This window comes from Athene noctua, chromosome 8, assembly GCF_965140245.1.
Source record: "Athene noctua chromosome 8, bAthNoc1.hap1.1, whole genome shotgun sequence".
Classification (NCBI taxonomy): Eukaryota; Metazoa; Chordata; class Aves; order Strigiformes; family Strigidae; genus Athene; species Athene noctua.
The window spans coordinates 16147449-16166990 of record NC_134044.1 but is presented as its reverse complement, the minus strand read 5'-3'; the positions used below and the strand labels follow the sequence as shown (position 1 = coordinate 16166990).

Genomic DNA, 19542 nt, shown 5'->3' with positions numbered 1-19542 from the left:
GTCTCTGTCATATATGCCTTTGGAACTTAAATGCAGCTGTGTTTGTGCTTTCATGCAGTTGTTTATCAGACTTAAGAGAAGATGATGTTCCTCCTTGCACTGCTGAGAATAAACCAGTCATTGAAAGCCAATGCAATGTCTTAAAATCAGACAAATTCAAAGCATGCCATAATCTAGTCAAGCCTGAGGACTTCATACAGATCTGCATCTATGACATGTGCCAATATGACGGCATGAAGTCCGCTCTCTGTGACATAGTTCAAGTCTATGTGGACACCTGCAGGAATCATGGAGTCACCATTAAATGGAGGAATAGCACATTCTGTCGTAAGTGGGAAAAAAAGAAAGTTGGATGGCTGATAGCATGAAAACAAACTAGCAGTGTTAAGTGAACAAGTTATGTCAAAGACAATTAAACCCAAGATCTCACAAAATGCAATTCTATTATGATGTGTTTATGACTCCATTGTTGCACTGAACCGTGTTCAGGTTGAGCTAAATGCAGTGATAACATGGGACTCTACAAGTTGTGGATAGTAATGTAGAGTTAGAATGGCTTTAATAGCCAAATGAGTGCCATGAGTTATTGCAATGAGACTAAAATGGAGAAATCATGTAACCAGAAGACTAAAACAAAGTGAGATACTGTGTTAGGACACAGGGCTCAATGTCACTCACTGTGTTTTGAATGAAAACTGGCAGTTTGGCCAATTGCTTATTAAGGGCCACGTTGTCGGATTAATTTCCAGTATATGTGCCTCACTCCACCCATTCAACAAAGCTACAAAACAATTACATGAAAATGAGTAAAGATTACAAACTATTTCCTTTTGTTGTTTTTCCACAATTAAGTATTACATTGTGGAATTAATTATCACATAATGTTGTGGAGGACAAAACAATTAACTGGTTAAAAAACAAGACAAATGAACGTTGAATAGGCCCATCAGAAATTCCTAGTTGCCTCCTTGCCAGGAGTGAAGGAAAATAATGGACAAATGAACCCTTTGTCCTGCTACCCTGTTTCTTGAACTGTTCCATTATGAACCTCTAGTCATTGGCAGAAATAGGGTGTAGAGCTAGATAAATCTTCAATCTGGCAATGTGTATCTGTTGTTCTTGCGGGTGTTTGTCTGTGGTTAAACTACATATACACCTATTTTGTGTCACTGGAGGGTTGAACATTCTAAGGAATTTGCCCCAAAGATTCTCATGTCTAGCAGTGCCCAAATAGGCATTTGCAGCTGAGCTGGAATACTGAATCCGAATGATCTAGCACCAGGTGCCACCAGTTCAGGCATACCTGTAATAGAACTGAATCAGCAGCTCCAGAGAGGGCCCTCTGTTTTGGTTTTGTTCTTTATGTAAATAAAATATAAAAAAATCAAAACTGATGGTCAAAATCAGCTATTACAAGGCAATTCTATACTACCATTTTACAGGCCAAGTGGTAGCTTTCAGGCAGGCACATGTGTTTGCAGTGCACTTTCTAAATGTATTTAATAACACTGCTTCTATTCTCTTCACCCACACAGCATTGCCCTGTACACCTCACAGCCATTACACAGACTGTGTCTCCATCTGCCCATCAACGTGCAATGACATTTTTGCATCTTCCCTTTGTGAGAAGACAGAAGAGTGCACAGAGGGCTGTGAGTGTGATGATAATTATGTGCTCAGTAATGGCAACTGTGTACCTCTGAGCAATTGTGGCTGCAGGGATGATGACAACAATTACTACAGTGTAAGTAGTTCGTCTGTGGAGCAAATCCCTGGCTTCAAAACTTGTAGAAAGCTGGTTTCCTGCCCATCTGAATGAGAGAGAGAGAGAGAGAGAGAGAGAGAGAGAGAGAGAGAGAAACCTTCAGAGTCTACCTCTTAAATACCTTTTATCTGATTGGTAAAAGGTGCACAATCAGGTATTAGGAGATGCAGGAGCTTGGTGCTTTGCATCCAAGGTCAAAATTGAGGCATATTTGAAACTAGTCAATTGATCAGAGTTATTCAGGCAATCTGTCCTGTCCTCTTTTATGTTCAAATTCTCATGTCAAAGACAGCAAGATAAATGGACTGGGATCCCCCCTCCCAGGCTCTTGGTGAGACTACACCTGTATTGAGCAGTTGTGGAATAGCCAGCTGGACAGGCTGCACCTAGCAAGCCCCCATACCCTTTGCTACTGTATTGGAATTGAATTGAAAAGCTAAGCACCTTGATAACATATTATTAACACAACTTCTGTCCAGGCTGGAGAGACCTGGATAACTCCACACTGCACCAAAAGATGCCAGTGTCAGAAGAACGGTGTCATCAAATGTAAGAGCTATAGCTGTGATTCTAAAGAAACCTGTGTGATCAACAATGGGAAATACAAGTGCAATCCAACAGGTATGTGCAGGCAGGTCTTCATTTGGTGTTCTATGAGGGCTGGAGAAGGAGAAAGGATGTGGGTATTCATTCTTTCTTCCATGGCACTTCCAGTCTTTTCCACAGGGAAAGAAAGCATCTCTGACACTGCTATTGACAACATATTACTGAACACTAAAAGTTCTTAGAAGAGAAAGTTCCAGTGTAGAGGGAAGTGGAACATGAGTTTGAAAATTAACTTACATCCAGAAATTTGACAGTTCAGTCTGACTAGTTTAAAAAAAGAAGAAAATAGATTTGCACTGTATCTACCAAAACCAAAACTCAGATATGTCTGTGAATCCTTTGGCAATGATCCTGTTTTTATCATTGCGTGTTGATTTGAGAATACAAAAAAAAAAAAACCAAACCAAAAAAAAACAAACGATAAAACAAGATAGAGCAGATCTGAACAGATACGTAATAGGCCAATCAGAGAACTTTGGTGCTATTGGTTCAGTAGCTGCTTTGGCTAAGAAAAATTAATCCCATATTCTCTAGGTAAATTGGATTATTTAGGAGATATCTCATTGCCTAGTGACTCTATACTTCAATTTTGAAGAATAGTATGACATAGGTCCTACTATATTGATGATCAGTGCAAGTGTATAATGCAAATCCAGCTTCTCCCTACTCCATTTTGGCAAAATACCACAGCAGAGGCACCCGAGCAGTCTTAAGGAGACCCTTGCTCCTGGGATAATGGTTTGCTCTGCATGCAATGGTCAAGGAGAATATCTAGATGATAGTGGCTGCATCTGTAGCTCTGGTGAACACAATGATCAAATTAGGTACCTCAGACAAAATCAGTGTGACAGCAGTGAGACAGTCAAAATTAGACATTGCTTCTCATGTAGCAACACATTGCTGAGGATTGTGAAACCAACATTTCAAAGAGCCCACTGCAAGTCATGCTGTGTGGCAGAATCATTCCTCTGCAGAGGACCAGTGTGCACAACTTAGTCTCTCTGAAGCCTATAAACTGTAATGTTCTGCTTCAGATCAGTTGGCTCAGCAGAGGAATGAGTTTTTCTGGCCATCTCTCCATCTGAGTGCCCATTCACCAGGGTGATGCCTGAGCACCCATCTTTAAGAGACCTGCATGCTAGCAGCAACCATTTTTATTTTATTTTAAGCTGATCCATGCATGGGATCTGGCACATGCACATAAAGGCTGAAGAGTAATAAAGCTCTTTCCCTTTAGGTTTTGGGAAATGCCGGGTCATGGGCGACCCACACTACATCACCTTCGATGGTCTGGTGCACCACTTTCAAGGGAAATACACGTATATTCTGGCTCAGACCATCCCTGACCTACCTGATACTCTGACACAGTTCAGCATTGAAGGCATGAACTATCCTCTCCGTCGAAGTCGACACATTACTTACCTGAAAGAGATTTTCATCAATGTTTACAATCACACAGTGCGATTCAGGCAGAACAAGCAGCTTGTGGTAAGTCTCTCACTGACTGCAGAGCACAGAGAAAGGCTCTCCCTTGGAGTAAAACACCTTTGAGTAATAAATGTCTGCTTTGAAGAATTTAAGTATTAAAGCTAGCTGTATTATTAAGGCAGTGCTATGGGGCAACCACAAATGTGATTTTCAGTTGTGTCGAGTCTTTCTTCTCTATAGCTATGAAGGATATAATTCTACTTCAGACAAATAAATAAATAAATAGAGATTTAGAAATAAACCACCAAATATCCCAAGACTTACAATAAAACCTTTGTGTGAGCCGCACAGGCAGAATGCAGGAACAATCACAAAACCACGGATGGAATACGAAGAGTAAATTTATTCTTGTTACCTCATGACCTGGGGGATCTACACAGCAGCACCCAGGCAGAGGCAAGCAAGTGGTGATGCAGGCACTGTGGAGCTTGGTCCTTGCTAGCTGGAGGGAGAAGAAGAAAGAAAAGATCTTGAACCTGCTGCTTTTGCCTGTATATATCAGGGATTTTCACAGGCATAGTTTTCCACTGTGTTTTGATCTTTCCCACAGCAGGGCAGAAATCTCAAGGATGTTCAACAGGGTGACTCTGAGTCTCTCACAGGCCTGTGTTATCTAAGCACAGACATTCTACCCATAAAGCACACAAAGCTAAACAACAATTAGTGAGACATATCTATTTTTTGGCACCCCAGCTGCAAGTCACTTGAGCGTGTTTACAATCGTCTTTGCCAATCTTCCATTGTATTCCCAAATCATACAAATTTTTATCAGTGGTAGGGAAAAGTGTGAATTATGTTAGGAAAACTTCATTTCCTTACTTTTGCATAAGAGTATACATAGCTCATATATACATTTTTAGCTCAATAGTAGAAATCTCTTAGGATTAATGAAAATACTGTGTCCAGATCACTTTCCTCAATAGGTGATTTTGTTAACTTTAAAAAATTGAAGACTGAGTATTTTACTTGGTTGAATTATTTGATTTATTTATCATAAAATGAGAGGAATGTTCGTTTGTAGCATTGACCTGTACTGAAGCCAGATTTGAATTTGGCCTATGTATTATGAATTCTAACTTTTTCTTTCCTTGTTAGTTGGATGGTGTAAGTGTGAGACCCCCTGCTCATCCTCATGAAGGTATTCGTATATATCGGGGGACAACAAGAATTTACCTGGAGACAGATTTTGGCTTATACCTGAGCTTTGATGGCAATCAAAATGCAGGTAAGTGATACTAAGACAATGTGCACGAGTACTTATGCACTGTCTCAAAATATGTTGACATTCCAAAGGAGGTCTAAACCCAAGGCAAAATTAGCACTCTTTGAGGCTATGGCCCTTTGTAATATGAACTTCGAGAAAATTAAAACAAAAAGTGTTTCCCAGGAACCAGAAGATCATTAAACTGGCATTTCTTTATCTGAATCTACCTGAATTTAGGAGAAATGAGATGTAGATGCAGACTGTTCTACTTTTTTACATGTTAAGTAAGGCCTTACTGTTAAAAACTAAAGCAAATCACTTAAAATTGCTAATCAGAATGATGGGGTGAAGATTGGATCTGTCCCTTTGCCAGCTTAACCCAATCATAGGACTGAGGTCTTCAAGCTATACAGCTGTGAGTGCATCCTTTTAGATGCTTCCTCTCAAGCCTATTTCAGATAATCCCATTCTTTAGTGGCTCTCAGCAGCACTCTTCTGTCATATATACACAACTCACTCATGTAAGCTGAGCACATTACCTCCTTTGTTCAAAGCAGAGTTACTCCTGATTTACAACGGAATATATCCATATTATTTCTGAGTGCATGGTGGCAGCACCAGGCCATTTATACACATAACCATCATTCCAGACCCTAAAATTCCAACTGCAGAATGAAAAGGTCTGTTTTATAGGAAATCTGTTTCTCAACAAGAAAGTGGATTGTAAAGTGAAGGGCAAAAAGTGGGTGGTGCAGTCAGGTAGTTGCAAGGCAGTAAGCATTATGCACTAAGAGCACTCAGGTGATGATGTCGTGTTACAATAATGCTTTACTGGCTGCAAGAAATTACTTTCTACATGATCCTTGTTGTAGAGCACATCGTGAATACATATGTTCAGGGCTGTGTTCATATCCTACACGAGGCCCATGTCACGTTACCAGCTTTGATCTGAATAATGAAATGTGGTACACGGCACTGTTTCCTACGTCTTCCATACACTCAGAAGAAAAGATTACTGTGTAATGTTTTTTTTTTTTTCCTTCTGAACTTCCCTAGATATAAAGCTGGCCAACACCTACAGAAACAGAGTAGAAGGCTTGTGTGGTGACTTTGATGGGAGACATAGAAATGACTTCACAAATCCAGATGGTGTTTGGGTGAAGAACGTGAATGTATTTGGTGAAAGCTGGAAAGTTCCTCTAAAAAGAAGAACCTCTCGTCTCAGGTACTTAATTTTCTACTTAATATCCATGGCAGGCACAGTCACTGGAAGTGTGTGAATTAAGCTGTAGTTAATATCCAGGAAAAACTACGCTGTCTGATTTCTGGTCTTTCTTCTTCCCTTCGTCTATGTGTAGGAACTTTTCCTGCTCATCACTAAGGTGAATTATCAGTGCCCTTCTATCTAGCCAAAAAAGGCCTGAACTCTCACTGCATTACTCCAGTTCAGTAACCCTCTTTGGAGTCACAGCCATTTACAACTGCTAGGGCGTAGAGGTGAATAAGACCTTTGCCATGGTTCTTGGCAAAGATAAATACATCATGTTTTGCTGGATGGGCCTGAGGGAGGGCAAATCCTGGTTCAGTGTCATCCCTCCTTCTGCAACATGAAGGTAGCTTTGAAACCCATGAAGATAAACTTATAGTTCCTCCCAGAAGATGTTCTTGAAGATTCTAATTTCCTTACTTTCATGGCTATCTAGTGTTTTCTGCTAGTACACAAAAAGTAAGGACATTCTTTTGAGTATGAATGAGCATGATATTTGTGGTCAGGCAAATTCTGTGCTAACTGGTCCATACAGAACATTGAAACAGGTAGGGAAATAAGTTTGTTTGTTTGTTTCCTTCTCAATTTGCTTTGAAAGACCTTTGGAGGTTGCTTAGCCACTAACACAGAATTTTTTAAGCAAGTAAATGGAATTGTATTAGCTGTCAGGATATAATCTGTCTGGAAAAACTTCTTTGCTGGAATAGTAGAAAGCAGTATGTAGGCTAGTGTTGAGCATAAAGGGGCTCCGGAGACTATGCCTACAGGAGAGTTCTGGCGCTTCAGGCATGCAGCCTGTTGTTCAGTGAAAGTGAACATATGTCCAAGAAATAGTGGCCTATTCCAGCTGCATCATTCTGACCAGTGTTTAAGTTTTATTGAATAGATTGGACAAAGGAAACATTGGACAAAGCCTGTGTCATGCAAAATTTTCAAAGAGATAATTACAGATATCCCTTTTGATTTAAATACCCATAAATCTGAGATGGTAAGAAGTGTTCTAGTACATCTTTGATTTGCTTTATCTATCTCCTTCTCATTCAGGATGAATTCTGAGAGAGAAATAAGCTTACACTTACACCAAAAGGTGGAAGTACTCTTGTGGTGTTACTTAGAGGGTAGTACCATGAATGCTGGATGTACAGACAACTGATGGTTTCATAATGACTTTGTTTACAGACGAGATGTCAGCTCAGAAGATGAGTCTGAGGAGGAACCAGATACAGGGCTCTTCCAGGGCTGCAATGAAAATAAGCTGGGGCAAGTAAACACAACTTCGAGATGTCAAATCCTGACTGACTCAAATGGTCCTTTCTTAAAGTGTCACTCTACAGTTTCACCAGATTTCTATTTCACGTAAGTGCCTACTGCAGACAGTTGTTCTCCCCATTTGCAAAATTATTTTGGTGATAGTTTCTGACAAGAACTTTGCATTGTCAGTCTCCAGGGCGTTAACAGGAATTGAGGACAGTAATTGTTTTTGGAGAACTGGGCCCAGTGATTTTATTATTGATATATTTAAATCCCCTTATTCATTTTTAAATAATAGTCTTCCCATCTATTTAGAGTTTTTCTTTTCTATTAGTTCTAGAAAGCAGCTTTCCTCTTTTCCTACACAGATGAAGCAGCAGTATTAAGCCTACCTGTAGGCTGGAATTTCCAGTGTGCTTACAGTTCTCATCCATATTCAGTGAGAATTTAGTACCTGGCTCTACTAGCTTCATAAAATCTAGCCTTCATGCTATAGCCACAGAGGTTGAAGCTGTCAGTGACATTTCTTGAATTTTTCATGGAGAAATGCAAAAAAAAACCAGATTAGTGAAGAGTAACTAACCCCGTATCTTCAAGAAAGTTGCCTCTGATGCGTTTCAAGTCTGCTCTGGTCTCATACATACACAATTCCTACACACCTAATTTTGAGCTTTACAAAACCTGTTGATTAATACCCACATCATCATTTATCCATTATCAGTCACAAAACTGCAAGTAGCTCCCACGTTTTTTAGTCATATAGTTGTACCTAATGTTTAAAGATACATAATGTCCACCTCAAAGTCCATCTTAGCTATGAGAAGTATGTGAAGGTATCTTAAACCAAATAAACTGGACCACTGGTTTAAACGTATAAATCCTGATTCTTCACATAAGCCAAATTTTCTCCTCACTCTAGAATTTGGTTGGGCAGCCTGTTCTACCTTCTTAGTGGTTGCCTAATTTTTCTGAGGTGCTGCATACTTGCAGAACCCACTTGTCTCAGATCTCAATGCCGCTGAAAATCAGGCCCTGAATATTCAGCTGATGAGCAAACCTGATAAGGTAGCAGTGGCAAACAAACACTGGGTAAACCAGAATTTTGTGTCAATATTCAAGGCATATGGTCATGGGGAGGGCACCCATGTATTGAAAAAATTGTGTAGTCCAGCTATAAGACTTAGCAGCACTAAAAAGTACTCCATAAGCAAGATGCAGCCATGATAGCCTAAAACAGAAGCAGGCAGCAAAGAATAACTTACTGTGACAAGCAGAAAGGTACCTGTTTATTGCTTGTTCACATATGAATACCTCGCATGGCAGCAGCAGCTGCACAACAAATGACCTGATCTTTCCAGTCATGTGGCTGCAGTTTGTTTATTCTTCTGTTTTCCTGTCAGCCAGGCACAGGAAAATGGAACTAACTCAGAGTCAGACAGAAAAGCAGCTGAAAATAAACAATAACAAAGATATTGGGAATTAATGCTTTCTCATGTTGCACATAGGAGCTGCCTGTTTGATATGTGTGTGGAAGGAGATGAGGATGCTACTTTATGTCGCAGTCTGGAGGAATACGTGCTGGCTTGTCAGCAGCAAGGAGTCAGTATGGAAGGCTGGAGGCAACAGACAGTTTGTGGTAAGCACAGGAAGAACCAGAAAGTACGGTTTCTGCCTAAAGGACTCCCAAAATCTGAGATTTGAGGCTTTTCCTGTACACACCGTATATCAGAGCTTCTCGGAGAGTTAAAGCATGTTGATTCACAGTTCAATCCCTGTTCACGGTTTAGCATGCACACTTGCTCTTCTGGCCTCTCTTCTGTGTCCTATGCTGACGTTTGCATTGAGGTCCCAGCTTAGAAAGCTTTTAGGAAAGTGAAGCTGTCAGTTTTATGTGAGAAAAAAATGTCCCCATTCCCAACTGGGCAAAAAAGTTAAAATTTTGGAGACCATCACAAGCCACAGATCTGAGGTAAAAACATTACATTTAAATTTCTTTTTAAATCTACAAAATATACTAATTCTCCTTTTTGGCTGTGAAATTTCAAGATAAAAAAGATTCACCTGAAACCTCCAAAGCTTTCAGACTAAAAAATGCTGAAATAGAACTTACAATAATCTTAAACCTTTTTCCTAATTTTTTCTTCCAAGTTGGGAGATTCATCAAACCATACTTCTCCTGCGTCACTCATGACTGATGACTTTGCATTCCTGGTGAAACACCGTTCCCGGAGTAGTGAAACAGCTCTGGTACTTGCAGGGATGTCTGCCCTGAATGTATAAGACGTTATCTGAGATCAGTGAACACCAGGAATGAGAACACATCATACAAATAGCTTTGACAAGGCATTTCCTGACTTTGGAGCTATTTACTTATAATTTCAGTATTATTATATATGTATGCACATCTCTGTGTATGTGTGTCCATCATATTGCCTCCTACAAAATGGTAACACCTTCTGGATCTCAAAGGGCATTGTGTAAGTAAGGCACAGCAGCCTATAACTGGACTCTCCTTATTTTTACAGGTATATCATGTCCTGCCAACAGCAACTATAGCTCATGCATATCTGCATGCCCAGCATCCTGCAACGACTTGACCAGCCCCTCTGAGTGTGAATCACCTTGCGTTGAAGGCTGTGAATGTCTCCCTGGCTATGTTCTTAGTGATTTTGACTGTGTGCCTTACAAACAATGTGGCTGCACATACCTTAACAAATATTATGAGGTACAATCTCTCTGTGGGTCAGACAGCTCCCACAGCACCAAACAATATTTTCTTCTGCTAATTATTTTTATAATCTCCTCGTTCTCCTCAGCATGTAATTTTGCATTAGAAACAAAAGCAAATGTTTAATAAAATTCTGGTCTCTGGAGGAACGGAAGAGAGAGCAGATCACCTGATCTGCCTCTGAAACTCTGTCTGCCAGAGTACTCAAGGCAGGCATTTGGAGAATGTATATGATTACACTCTGACCTCCATGTTAATTCTTCACCTTTACTACACTAAATAATAGCCTCATAGGCTGTATGGTTTACAACACAGTGGCTACAGAGAAATTCTATCAGCCACTGTGGTCCCTCTCCTCTCAGTGAAGATTGGTATAGGCAGGGTTGAGAGTCTATAGAGTTGGACATGATGACATGAAGATAGTCCCAAGCAAGGCTGGATTCTGAGGAATATGGACAATCCTCCATTGTCACTGCAGGATAGAAAAGCTTCATAATCTCATAGATTTCTGTTTTAACACTTGAGATCTGGTACAGAAAAGGCCTAAAACAGTAAAGATTATTTTATAGGAGAAGGATGACACTATGAACGGGTGGCACTTGCCAGAAAAATGGCACATAGCATTTCCACCCTGCCTTGGAGGCATGATGTGATGCATCTGTCACTCTATTATCTCCAGCAACAGTTTGACACTGTTGGTTACACATGTACCCCACCTGAGACTAGGATCTCATATCCCAAACTCTTCTTTGCCTTCTTTCTTGGGCCATCCTTGAGTTTCAAAGGGCTGGAATAGTAAGCTGCTTGCTTTCTTTTTTTACAAATTACTAAAAAAACCCTGTATCTGCCCTGTCATCATTCATCATGAAGGCATCAGGGAGAGCAGCATGGGCCCCCAGTGCCCCATTCATGGGTTTTCTGGCTGATTTTATTTGATATTTTTTAATATTTAACTGCTGTCTTCCAGATTGGAGAAATATTCATGACTGATGACTGCTCTCAGAGATGCCAGTGCACAGAAAGCTCCACTGTCTCCTGCTCTAATATAGTGTGTGGTTCTGATGAAATCTGTAGCATTTCAAACTACAGTCGTGGATGCTACAGGAGTGAGTCAACCATTATCACATTATCTTCGATGCTAAGAAGTCTTGATTTACTGCTTATAGGACATCGGCTGGGTTGGGGGTGGTTGCAACAACAAGTGTACAGAAGGAAAGCATACTGATGTTTCATTGTAGAAAGTGTTTCTTTCCTTTATTCCTGTTTCAAGTACAGGTAATGTGCCTTAAAACACAGGGCATGTCCAGCATTAGGAGTCGGTGTAATTTGAGCAAGAACAGTTCTTTCAAGGTTGGATTAGCTGAGAGTCTGAACTGTTTCTCCTCCCTTCTTGCTAGGTGGACCATGTATGCCGAATCCTTGTAAGAATGACGGAGTTTGCTCTGAAACTACCAACAGCACCTCTCTCCGCTTCTACTGTGAATGTTCAGAACTGTACACAGGACCAAGCTGCGAGGCTGAAAAGATAGGTAATAAAACTATTTTGGATTTCATTGTCTACAGTACACACACCACTATCAAAAATGGGTGTCATTATGTAGAAGACTGAGCTCACTCTTCATTTCCATGCTGTAAGTTAGTAACCCAGGGGTGAGAGGCTGTGATCATCCAAGCAGAAGGGTCTGATCCCGCAGTGGATGAGGTGCAGGACAGCAGGGCTCTGTAGAGTACACAGGACCTGGGTCTGACACTACTTCAGAAAGCCGCATTCATCAAAGAACACCGTATAAACAACCAGACAGACAGGGGTTGAGAAAAAATTTCTGTTCACAGTATGGTTAGCTTTCACTGACAAGGCTCTTATTTCTTCTTCAGCTGAAGACCCTCCCACACAGGATCCTGAGGACCATACAGTTGTGATCGTTGTTGGAGTTGTGGCTGGTGTAGTTGTTATCATCATTCTCATCTCCTCTACAGTATACCTGTACAGGTAAGGCTTTTCCCAGCTTTGCCACATTCAGCAGAATCAAGACCACAATCCTAATCCTTTTAGCACCTGTAAACATCAAAACTCCCATTAGTCACATACCTGTGGGACCAGAAAAGAACCACAGTGTTCAAAATCTCCTTTGAGGAATGTGATGGAAAACTTAGCTTTTTCTACAGAAATGAACATACGCCATTTCCTTTACACAGGGTATATGCATCACTCTCACAAAACTTGGGTTTCTCCAAAATTTTACTTCATTCATGCTCACGCCATTATTTGACCTCTCACTACAGCTAAGAATAGAAATTAAAAATGGTTGTTCTTTTTTTTTTTTTTTCCCATTGTACAGAAGGAAGAGAAAGATGGATACGGCTGCAAAATTAAGGGATTCTTCTTTGAAACAGTCCAGGGATGTATTGGATGCCAGAGTGTATGAGCAAGATTATGGCTGCATTGTGAACACTGCATTTGATCAAAATGAATCCCGAAATACACACCTATAGTTGGCAATATTTTTCCAATTCATTTGTATTACTTTCTGCTATTGTATTTTAATAGTATTTCTAACACTTTAAGAAGAAATAATAGTAAATAAATCATTGCATTTGGTGAAAACCTTTGAAATTGTTCTTCAAAAATATCTCTCAGATCTCATGTTGTAGACCCCAACTGAAATATGTCCTGACTCACGCAAGAGACTGTGTTGTCCTCAGAGATTCTTTGAAAAACACAAAGTCCAGACAGACTCTGCCTACAAAAGTGTGTGGCACACCATCACGTACACACCTCTGACAGATGTACAAACCGTAGACTGATGCAGTTAAAATTAATAAGAGCATCCCAGGCAGGTCTTCATGAGATCATCCTATCCAAATCCTTCCACGAGGAGGGGATTAGCTGAGCTGGACACAGTTCTTACTCCTCTTCTGGCAAGCATGTCCAGCTGAGGAGAGAAATCCATAAGACACTGAGCTCATCTGGTGACAGGTGTAGTAAAAAGAATGACCCCTATTGTTCCCCCTTGGGAGTGCTGGACTGGAAGAAGTGAATGTCTGAAGGAGAGCTGTCTCCTTGCTGTGGGGGCAGTGAACAAGAAGTAGGGCTGTCATCAGCTCCCTGTGCCAGAGGCTAAGCAAGTACGTAACTTAACAAAAACTTCCTGAAGAATAAGATCTTGTCATAAACTCTCCTTGAGGTCTTCACATACTTTGAAGTACACATACATACTACACACACTCTTATGCATGTGGGTAGAGATCTGCACCAGCTCACTCCCAGACCATGCTAAGGACCCCCTACAGCAGACAACCAAAGGTGTTTGTGGCAAGGGCTGATAATGTTCAGTGTGCGAGACACCCAGCCCATGACAAACCACTCACAAGGCTCGTGGCAGCGGGACACTGCCCGGGCCTCGTCCATGCCCTGAACAAATTTCCAGTGCCATAAGCAAAGCTCTCAGATGTAAGAAATGCACCATTAAGGTTTCTCTGGTGCTTTTCCTGTTCTTTGCAGGTTCATTTCTGACTATGGTGAGGAACAGTGTGGGCTTCCCATTGTTTCTGCCATAATGCTGGATATTATTTACTTACCCTTTCTCCTTTCACTTGCATCCGTAAACTCATGTGTGCTGTTACCCAGAAAAGTATTTGTAACTCCATGAACAGTTAGGTAGATAAAAGGCATTTTATTCTGGTCCATTCAAGAACATGCCAGCCGTCCATACGTGCACAGCACAGCTATTTTGGAGAGGATGTGAATGGAAAGGGGCTTTCAGCCTTGTTACATAATGAAAATGAACCAGCGCGAGAGACCTACTCGTGCACAAATGAACTGTCAACCTTATGCTGGAATTTCACTGTGATTATAAAAGCATCTTTCCTGCCTGTTCAGCGGCAGCTTCCTCTTTCGCTCTCACACTTGCTAACTGCGATTCTCTGACCATTGAGCGGGGCTGACCACACTCGCCTCCCCTTGCAGTCAGTGGGAACACAGGCCAGTCCCTACCCTGCAGGATCCCAGTCCCGGGCTCTCCTGAGCAACAGGGCCCAGCTGTGCCCAGGTAAAGCAGATTTCTGGATTTCTAGGGATACACTTTTTTTTTTTTTTTTTTTGGTCCAATATGACAAGAACTGCCCTGACTTTCCACTGCAGAGCTTTGCAAATACTTCAAACTTGAAACGTGGTGATACAGAAAGCAGGATTGCAATTCAGTGCTCCACTGAATTAACTATTTTATGTCGGTAGAAGCCAGAAGAATGACAAATCTTCCACTGCTCCGATATTTTAAATGGACCAGCTTGCTCGCCTGACTTTTGAAATGCTGGGCTTTAAATACCTGCTTAGTTCAACTCGCCCAGAAGACGGTTTTAGTGAACCCTTCTTTTTAGCATACTGTGCCGGCAATAGCCAAGGGGACAGCCGTACCTCACCCCTCGGCTCAGGGGACTTGCTGGTCATTATCACGAGACTCCTCTGTTGTCCCGAAGGGAATTCCTGGGCCACAACATGAAAGCCACCCTAGAAATCTCTTCGCCCTAAAATGGCCACTAGGATTTACTCTGAGCTCTACCTCCTTTGCTCCTCTTCACCAGCAAAGAAATGAAACAGCAGAAGCATTCCCCTCCCTCTCCCTCCCCTCCCCTCCCCTGCCCTCCTCGAAGGTTTCCCGGCGAGGGATGCTCACTGACCCCTGGGCCCGCAGGGCAGCCGCCCCAGCTCCGCACACCGCTGCCCACCCCCGGGGCTGCCGCCGCCCCGGACGAGGCAGGACCAACTTTTCCACCCGATGGGCGGCTCCGCCGCCGGAGCAGAGCGGCTGCCGAGCACCGAGCAAGCGCCGCTCGTCCTGAGCCCCCCCAGCTCCCCCCGGCTCCTCCCTGTTTCCAGCCCCGGGAGGAGCCAGGAGCCGGCCCGGTTTCTGCCCCCGTCCCTCCCCCGGGGCGGCAAAGCGGCGGCAGCGGGACGGGCGTTGGGGTGAGCGGGGCGCTGGGGGGTCCGAGCGGGTGTCTGCCGCCAGGATGCGGCCCCCTCCGGAGTGCCGGGGGCTGTGCAGCGGGCGCGGGGCTGCCCCTGAGCCTGGGGACGGGCTCGGCATCCCGGGTGCCCCCCCGGGGGCTGCGACCCTCCGCCAGCGCTGGCCGGGCACCGGCACAAGCAGAGCCTGGCGGGGAGCACGGCCGGAGGGGAGCGGCGGGGCGCGGCGGGGGGGGGCTCTGAGCGGCGGGGTGAGCCGGGGACGGCGGCTGCGAGCTGGGTGCCAGCCCGTAACGGCTTCTCCCTCCGCCGGCGGCGCTTGGCGGGAGGAGCGGCGGTTGTTTCCTACCCTGTGCCAGCGCGGGGACCGGCTGCCCCAGCCAGGGCCCTGCGGAGGGGGGGCACCACAGCGGCAGCTGGGTGCCACCCGACGATACTCCACATGCACCATGAGCGTGCCGTGCCAAGCCCTGACGATGTCCCTGCCTGCAGCCCCCCAGCAGATGCCTTGGGCACATCCCGGACCCCCCCTCTCCGCCGTGCCTTGCGCTGAGTCTGCCCAGGAAGAGGGGCATGTCCTGACCTCACGCTCTTGAGATGGCAGCTATCCAGAGCTTCAGTGCCACCCACCCCGGGGACCCCGAGCCCGGGGACCTGATCGAGATCTTCCGGCCAGCTTACCAGCACTGGGCCCTCTACCTGGGGGACGGGTACATCATCAACGTGACACCCGTGGGTAAGGCTGGCGCAGCCCGGCGGGGCACAGAAAGGGCTTTGGGGTGACCCAGGAGCCCTGTCTCCCTGGGCTGGTGGTGGACCCTGTGTGTGTAGATGGCCTTTCCAGGAGCCAGAGACCCCTCTGAGGTCTTGGAGCGGCCAGACAGGGCCTGCCTGGCTCATCCTGTCCCTGCCTTCCCCAGATGAAGGGCCTCCAGCCACCCTCGCCAGCGCCAAGTCAGTGTTCAGCAGAAAGGCCCGCGTGAGGATGCAGCTCCTGAAGGATGTGGTAGGCAATGACACCTACCACATCAACAATAAGTACGACAGCACCTACGCTCCCCTTCCCGTGGAGGAGATCATCCGGCGTGCCGAGTACCTCATTGACCAGGAGGTGTCCTATGACCTGCTCGGTAACAACTGCGAGCACTTTGTGACGCTGCTCCGCTACGGCGAGGGGGTCTCCGACCAGGTAAGTAACAGAGGCTAAGCCCCTGCACGCCTCACAGCGCGCCTCCCCGCTGTTCCGTGTGAGCCCCTGGACCAGGCCACAGCCTGCAAACCTCATGGGCACAGCAAAGCCCCAGGTGCAGAGCCCGAACCGTCACTGCCTCAGTCCTCGCTGGAGACCCTGAGCTGGGGGGCTCACTGCGGTCTGCCTGCGCTCTGATGGTGCCCTCATACCAAATGCCACAGCCTAAGGCTAAAAGCCTGGGTGTTACACCTGCTTATGGGGCAGATGTCATTCATTTAATTGCCTTGATTATCCCTGCCTGCACTTCGTTAGCATGCCTGGCGGTAAAAAAGAAAAACTCATTATGTTTCCAGCCTGTGTTTTACTTCCCCTTTGCAGGCCAAGAGAGCAATAGGTGCCATTGGGTTTGTAACAGCAGCCGCTGGTGCCTTCTCCTTGCTGGGCTTGCTCCACAGCAGATCCAGGGAGAGACAGTACTGACCGGCCGGCGGGATGAGCTGGGAGCAGGGCAGGGAGCCCCCGGCCGGGAGGGACCCGGGGCCGTTTGTGGCCGCAGCTGCCACTGAGACTTACTAACAACAGTGTTGCCCTTGCTGAGAGCAGCACTAGCCTGTTTGCCGCATCTGCTTTTATTTCATTACCTGTGATGATTTTTGTGGTAGTCTGGAAGCACTTGCAAGCAAATTCTCCATCCTCACACCCCCAGTGCTCTGCTGAGGACTGGTACTTTCTACACACATCCTGTTTTTATCAGTTTTAATCAGTTTTGCCCCCTGGAGCTGGGGCCATTGGCTCTTGAGTGACCAGAAGTGGAATTTAAGCAGTTTGTAGCCCCAGCACAAGATTGATCTTCCTCCAGCCAGCAGGACGGCAAAGCTGGGGTCCCTGCGGTGCTGTGGGTGACATACCTGAAGAATGAGCGGCACTGCACCTGTGCTCAGTCTCCAAATGCACAGAGCCTCACTATTTCCTTGTCACAAATCTGACGTGTGGCTTGTCTGGGAAGAAAACTGTTTCAGAAAAGTGTGGTTTATTCCTCTTTACCAGGAGTATCTGGTTTATGTGTTTGGAACCATGTTATTTGCAGACCACATGTAAGAAATTAAATGCTGTGGTGCTTCTGTGACGGGCAACTGGCTGGGTTGTAAGAAGAGATGAGAGAAAAGAGCTGTCTGTAAGAGACTTGCTATTTTTGTCTGCTCTTAACATGTACATAACGGGATCAGAAGCTTTTTTTAGACATCAGTTGTTTCAATGTTTGAAAGAACAAAGCCAAGACTTCTGGTCGTATTTTGTAGTGCCCTCTGTTATTACATTTAAATAAAATTCTTCTTTTCTAATATTGGAAAACCTATTACAATAAAACTGAAACAAAGTCCTTTTTTTGCTTCTTGTAAATGTAATCAAAAGTTCTTTTGTGGATAAATTCATTAGGCTGTTGAACAACTTGAAGACAAAAGAGCAAGTACAGAGGGGCTCAGCTTCTTGTACCTGTCCAGCAGTGACATGCCAGAGCACATTAAACCCCTGCTTCTTGGCATGACCTAGTTAAAGGAAGAAGTCAAGGCTTAGCCCTGCTTTCTGCCATGTGACAAACGTGAGCCAGAGCCTGGCAGTGGCAGAGCACAAACTGGGGAGGTCATGTGCGTGTGTGCAGCAGCTGTGCTGTCCTCTGCCTTTGCAAACTTAAGTGGGGCATATCCTCACGAACCTTCCCAGCCTGCTCGTACCGCAATCTGTAAACTTTAACCTTTCCTATACACACAGAGCATTATGTCTGCAAGAACCGGCAAGGGAGAGTTAGGTGAGGGCAGCATATGCACCCTCCCATATCTAATTCTTTGGGATGCAAGAAAAGTGGAATTACTTAATCTGGGGAACTTTCTTGTAGTTCTTGGAAGCTGCAGCATTTCACTGAACACAGTATTTTGCAATTGCACACGTGCTCCTCTGCACATTCAAGATCAAGTAAAAGTCCCTTATTTTGGATTGTCATCCCGTCAAGCCTGGTGGGTGAATTAACAGGGTTTGGTGGAGCAGTGACCAAAACATGGAGTGAGAGTGTGATGTGGAGCAGCAGAAGACATTGCTTTGCTGTATTCAGTATTTTTGAGCCTTTGTAGAAAATGTTGGCCAGACCTGCTGTTGCCATGGGGTAGTCAAGGCTGTTGTTTTACCGGAGTGGACAGGTTTGTGCAGGGATTTCAAACATCTGAATCTGGTGCACATCAAAGGATGAAAACACGGGCTGTTCAGTGCAGGCCAGGGAAGCTGCCAGCACTGCACAACCCCACGCCCAGGTGCAGGGTCTCACCTACTCCTCGTCACTGTTTTCATAGGTGGGGTTAATATAAATCTCGTCTGTGCTTTTTGCTCCAATGTCTTTTGCATTTAAAGGAGGCCAGCTGGGATCACTCTGCAGCATCCTCTGCCATTTTCGGTACTGGCTGTTTGACTGGTACCCAAACAAGGCTTTAATCAGTAGCCAGAGGTGTTTGTTCTGCAAAATAATGTCCTGCGGAGGAACACGGCACAGGGTCAGTGCTGTTGCCCCTCACTGGAAGGGAAGGCTGCTCAGGGACAAAAGCTATCCCTTGCTAGATGTGCAGCCCCCCTGAGCCCCATGGCGCTGGGTGGCTGCATGCACTCCCCTTCGGTAGCGCGGCTGCCAAACGCCACCTTCCTCATCCATGGAAGGGCTCTGCTCAGTAATGTCAAGACAACACTGATCTCAGTCTGTTTAGCTGAAGAGGATAATCAAGGGGCAAGATTTTCTTCCTGGGGCTGTGGGACAACCAGGCACTGCTGCTCCCTGCAGGGGACAACACCCAGTGCTGGATACAGCTAGCCTTGACCTACAAAAGACTTCAGGGCTTAGGCATTACTGCAATACCCAACAGCGCAAGCCAGCACAGTCTCTGGCCTGGTCAATTGTAGGACAAGAGGGAAATGATTGTTTCAAAATTACAGGCAAGTGCCTGACCCGTGCTGCAGTCTGCTCCCCTGCGAGCCGGGCCAGAGGGATCCTCCCGAGCAGTTGCACTGCAGCTCGCTCCTGAGGTGTGGTCTAAATCATCT

At 44.9% G+C, this 19542-nt stretch overlaps 3 protein-coding genes across 4 annotated transcripts in view; 2 read left to right on the top strand and 1 right to left on the bottom strand.

Moving 5' to 3' along the window:
• Nucleotides 1-12303, top strand: part of LOC141963289 (IgGFc-binding protein-like) — an 80170-nt gene extending 67867 nt beyond the window's left edge. Inside the window, exons 71-79 of the mRNA XM_074912483.1 lie at nucleotides 59-327; nucleotides 1536-1744; nucleotides 2245-2386; nucleotides 3609-3859; nucleotides 4955-5084; nucleotides 6120-6288; nucleotides 9087-9217; nucleotides 11707-11838; nucleotides 12185-12303. Coding sequence (XP_074768584.1) covers nucleotides 59-327; nucleotides 1536-1744; nucleotides 2245-2386; nucleotides 3609-3859; nucleotides 4955-5084; nucleotides 6120-6288; nucleotides 9087-9217; nucleotides 11707-11838; nucleotides 12185-12303 — 1552 coding nt within the window. The remainder of the gene's footprint in view (nucleotides 1-58; nucleotides 328-1535; nucleotides 1745-2244; nucleotides 2387-3608; nucleotides 3860-4954; nucleotides 5085-6119; nucleotides 6289-9086; nucleotides 9218-11706; nucleotides 11839-12184) is intronic.
• A 2838-nt stretch (nucleotides 12304-15141) lies between these two features.
• Nucleotides 15142-17842, top strand: PLAAT1 (phospholipase A and acyltransferase 1). Its single transcript, XM_074911744.1, has 4 exons — nucleotides 15142-15272; nucleotides 15765-16008; nucleotides 16193-16461; nucleotides 16843-17842. The coding sequence occupies exons 2-4, from the start codon at nucleotides 15870-15872 to the stop codon at nucleotides 16942-16944; spliced, it is 510 nt and encodes a 169-aa protein (XP_074767845.1). The 5' UTR covers nucleotides 15142-15272; nucleotides 15765-15869; the 3' UTR covers nucleotides 16945-17842.
• A 109-nt stretch (nucleotides 17843-17951) lies between these two features.
• The window catches only part of LOC141962961 (putative cation-transporting ATPase 13A5), a 34172-nt gene continuing 32581 nt past the window's right edge, over nucleotides 17952-19542 (bottom strand). For both annotated transcript variants that reach the window (XM_074911742.1, XM_074911743.1), the window contains exon 30: nucleotides 17952-18979. In XM_074911742.1, coding sequence (XP_074767843.1) covers nucleotides 18779-18979 — 201 coding nt within the window. In that variant the 3' untranslated portion in view covers nucleotides 17952-18778. The remainder of the gene's footprint in view (nucleotides 18980-19542) is intronic.

Coding starts and splice junctions, on each gene's coding strand:
- PLAAT1 (XM_074911744.1), top strand. CDS start 15,870: ATGGCAGCTATCCAGAGCTTCAGTGCCACCCACCCCGGGGACCCCGAG. Junction 16,009..16,192: donor CATCAACGTGACACCCGTGG/GTAAGGCTGGCG, acceptor TGCCTTCCCCAG/ATGAAGGGCCTCCAGCCACC. Junction 16,462..16,842: donor GCGAGGGGGTCTCCGACCAG/GTAAGTAACAGA, acceptor TCCCCTTTGCAG/GCCAAGAGAGCAATAGGTGC.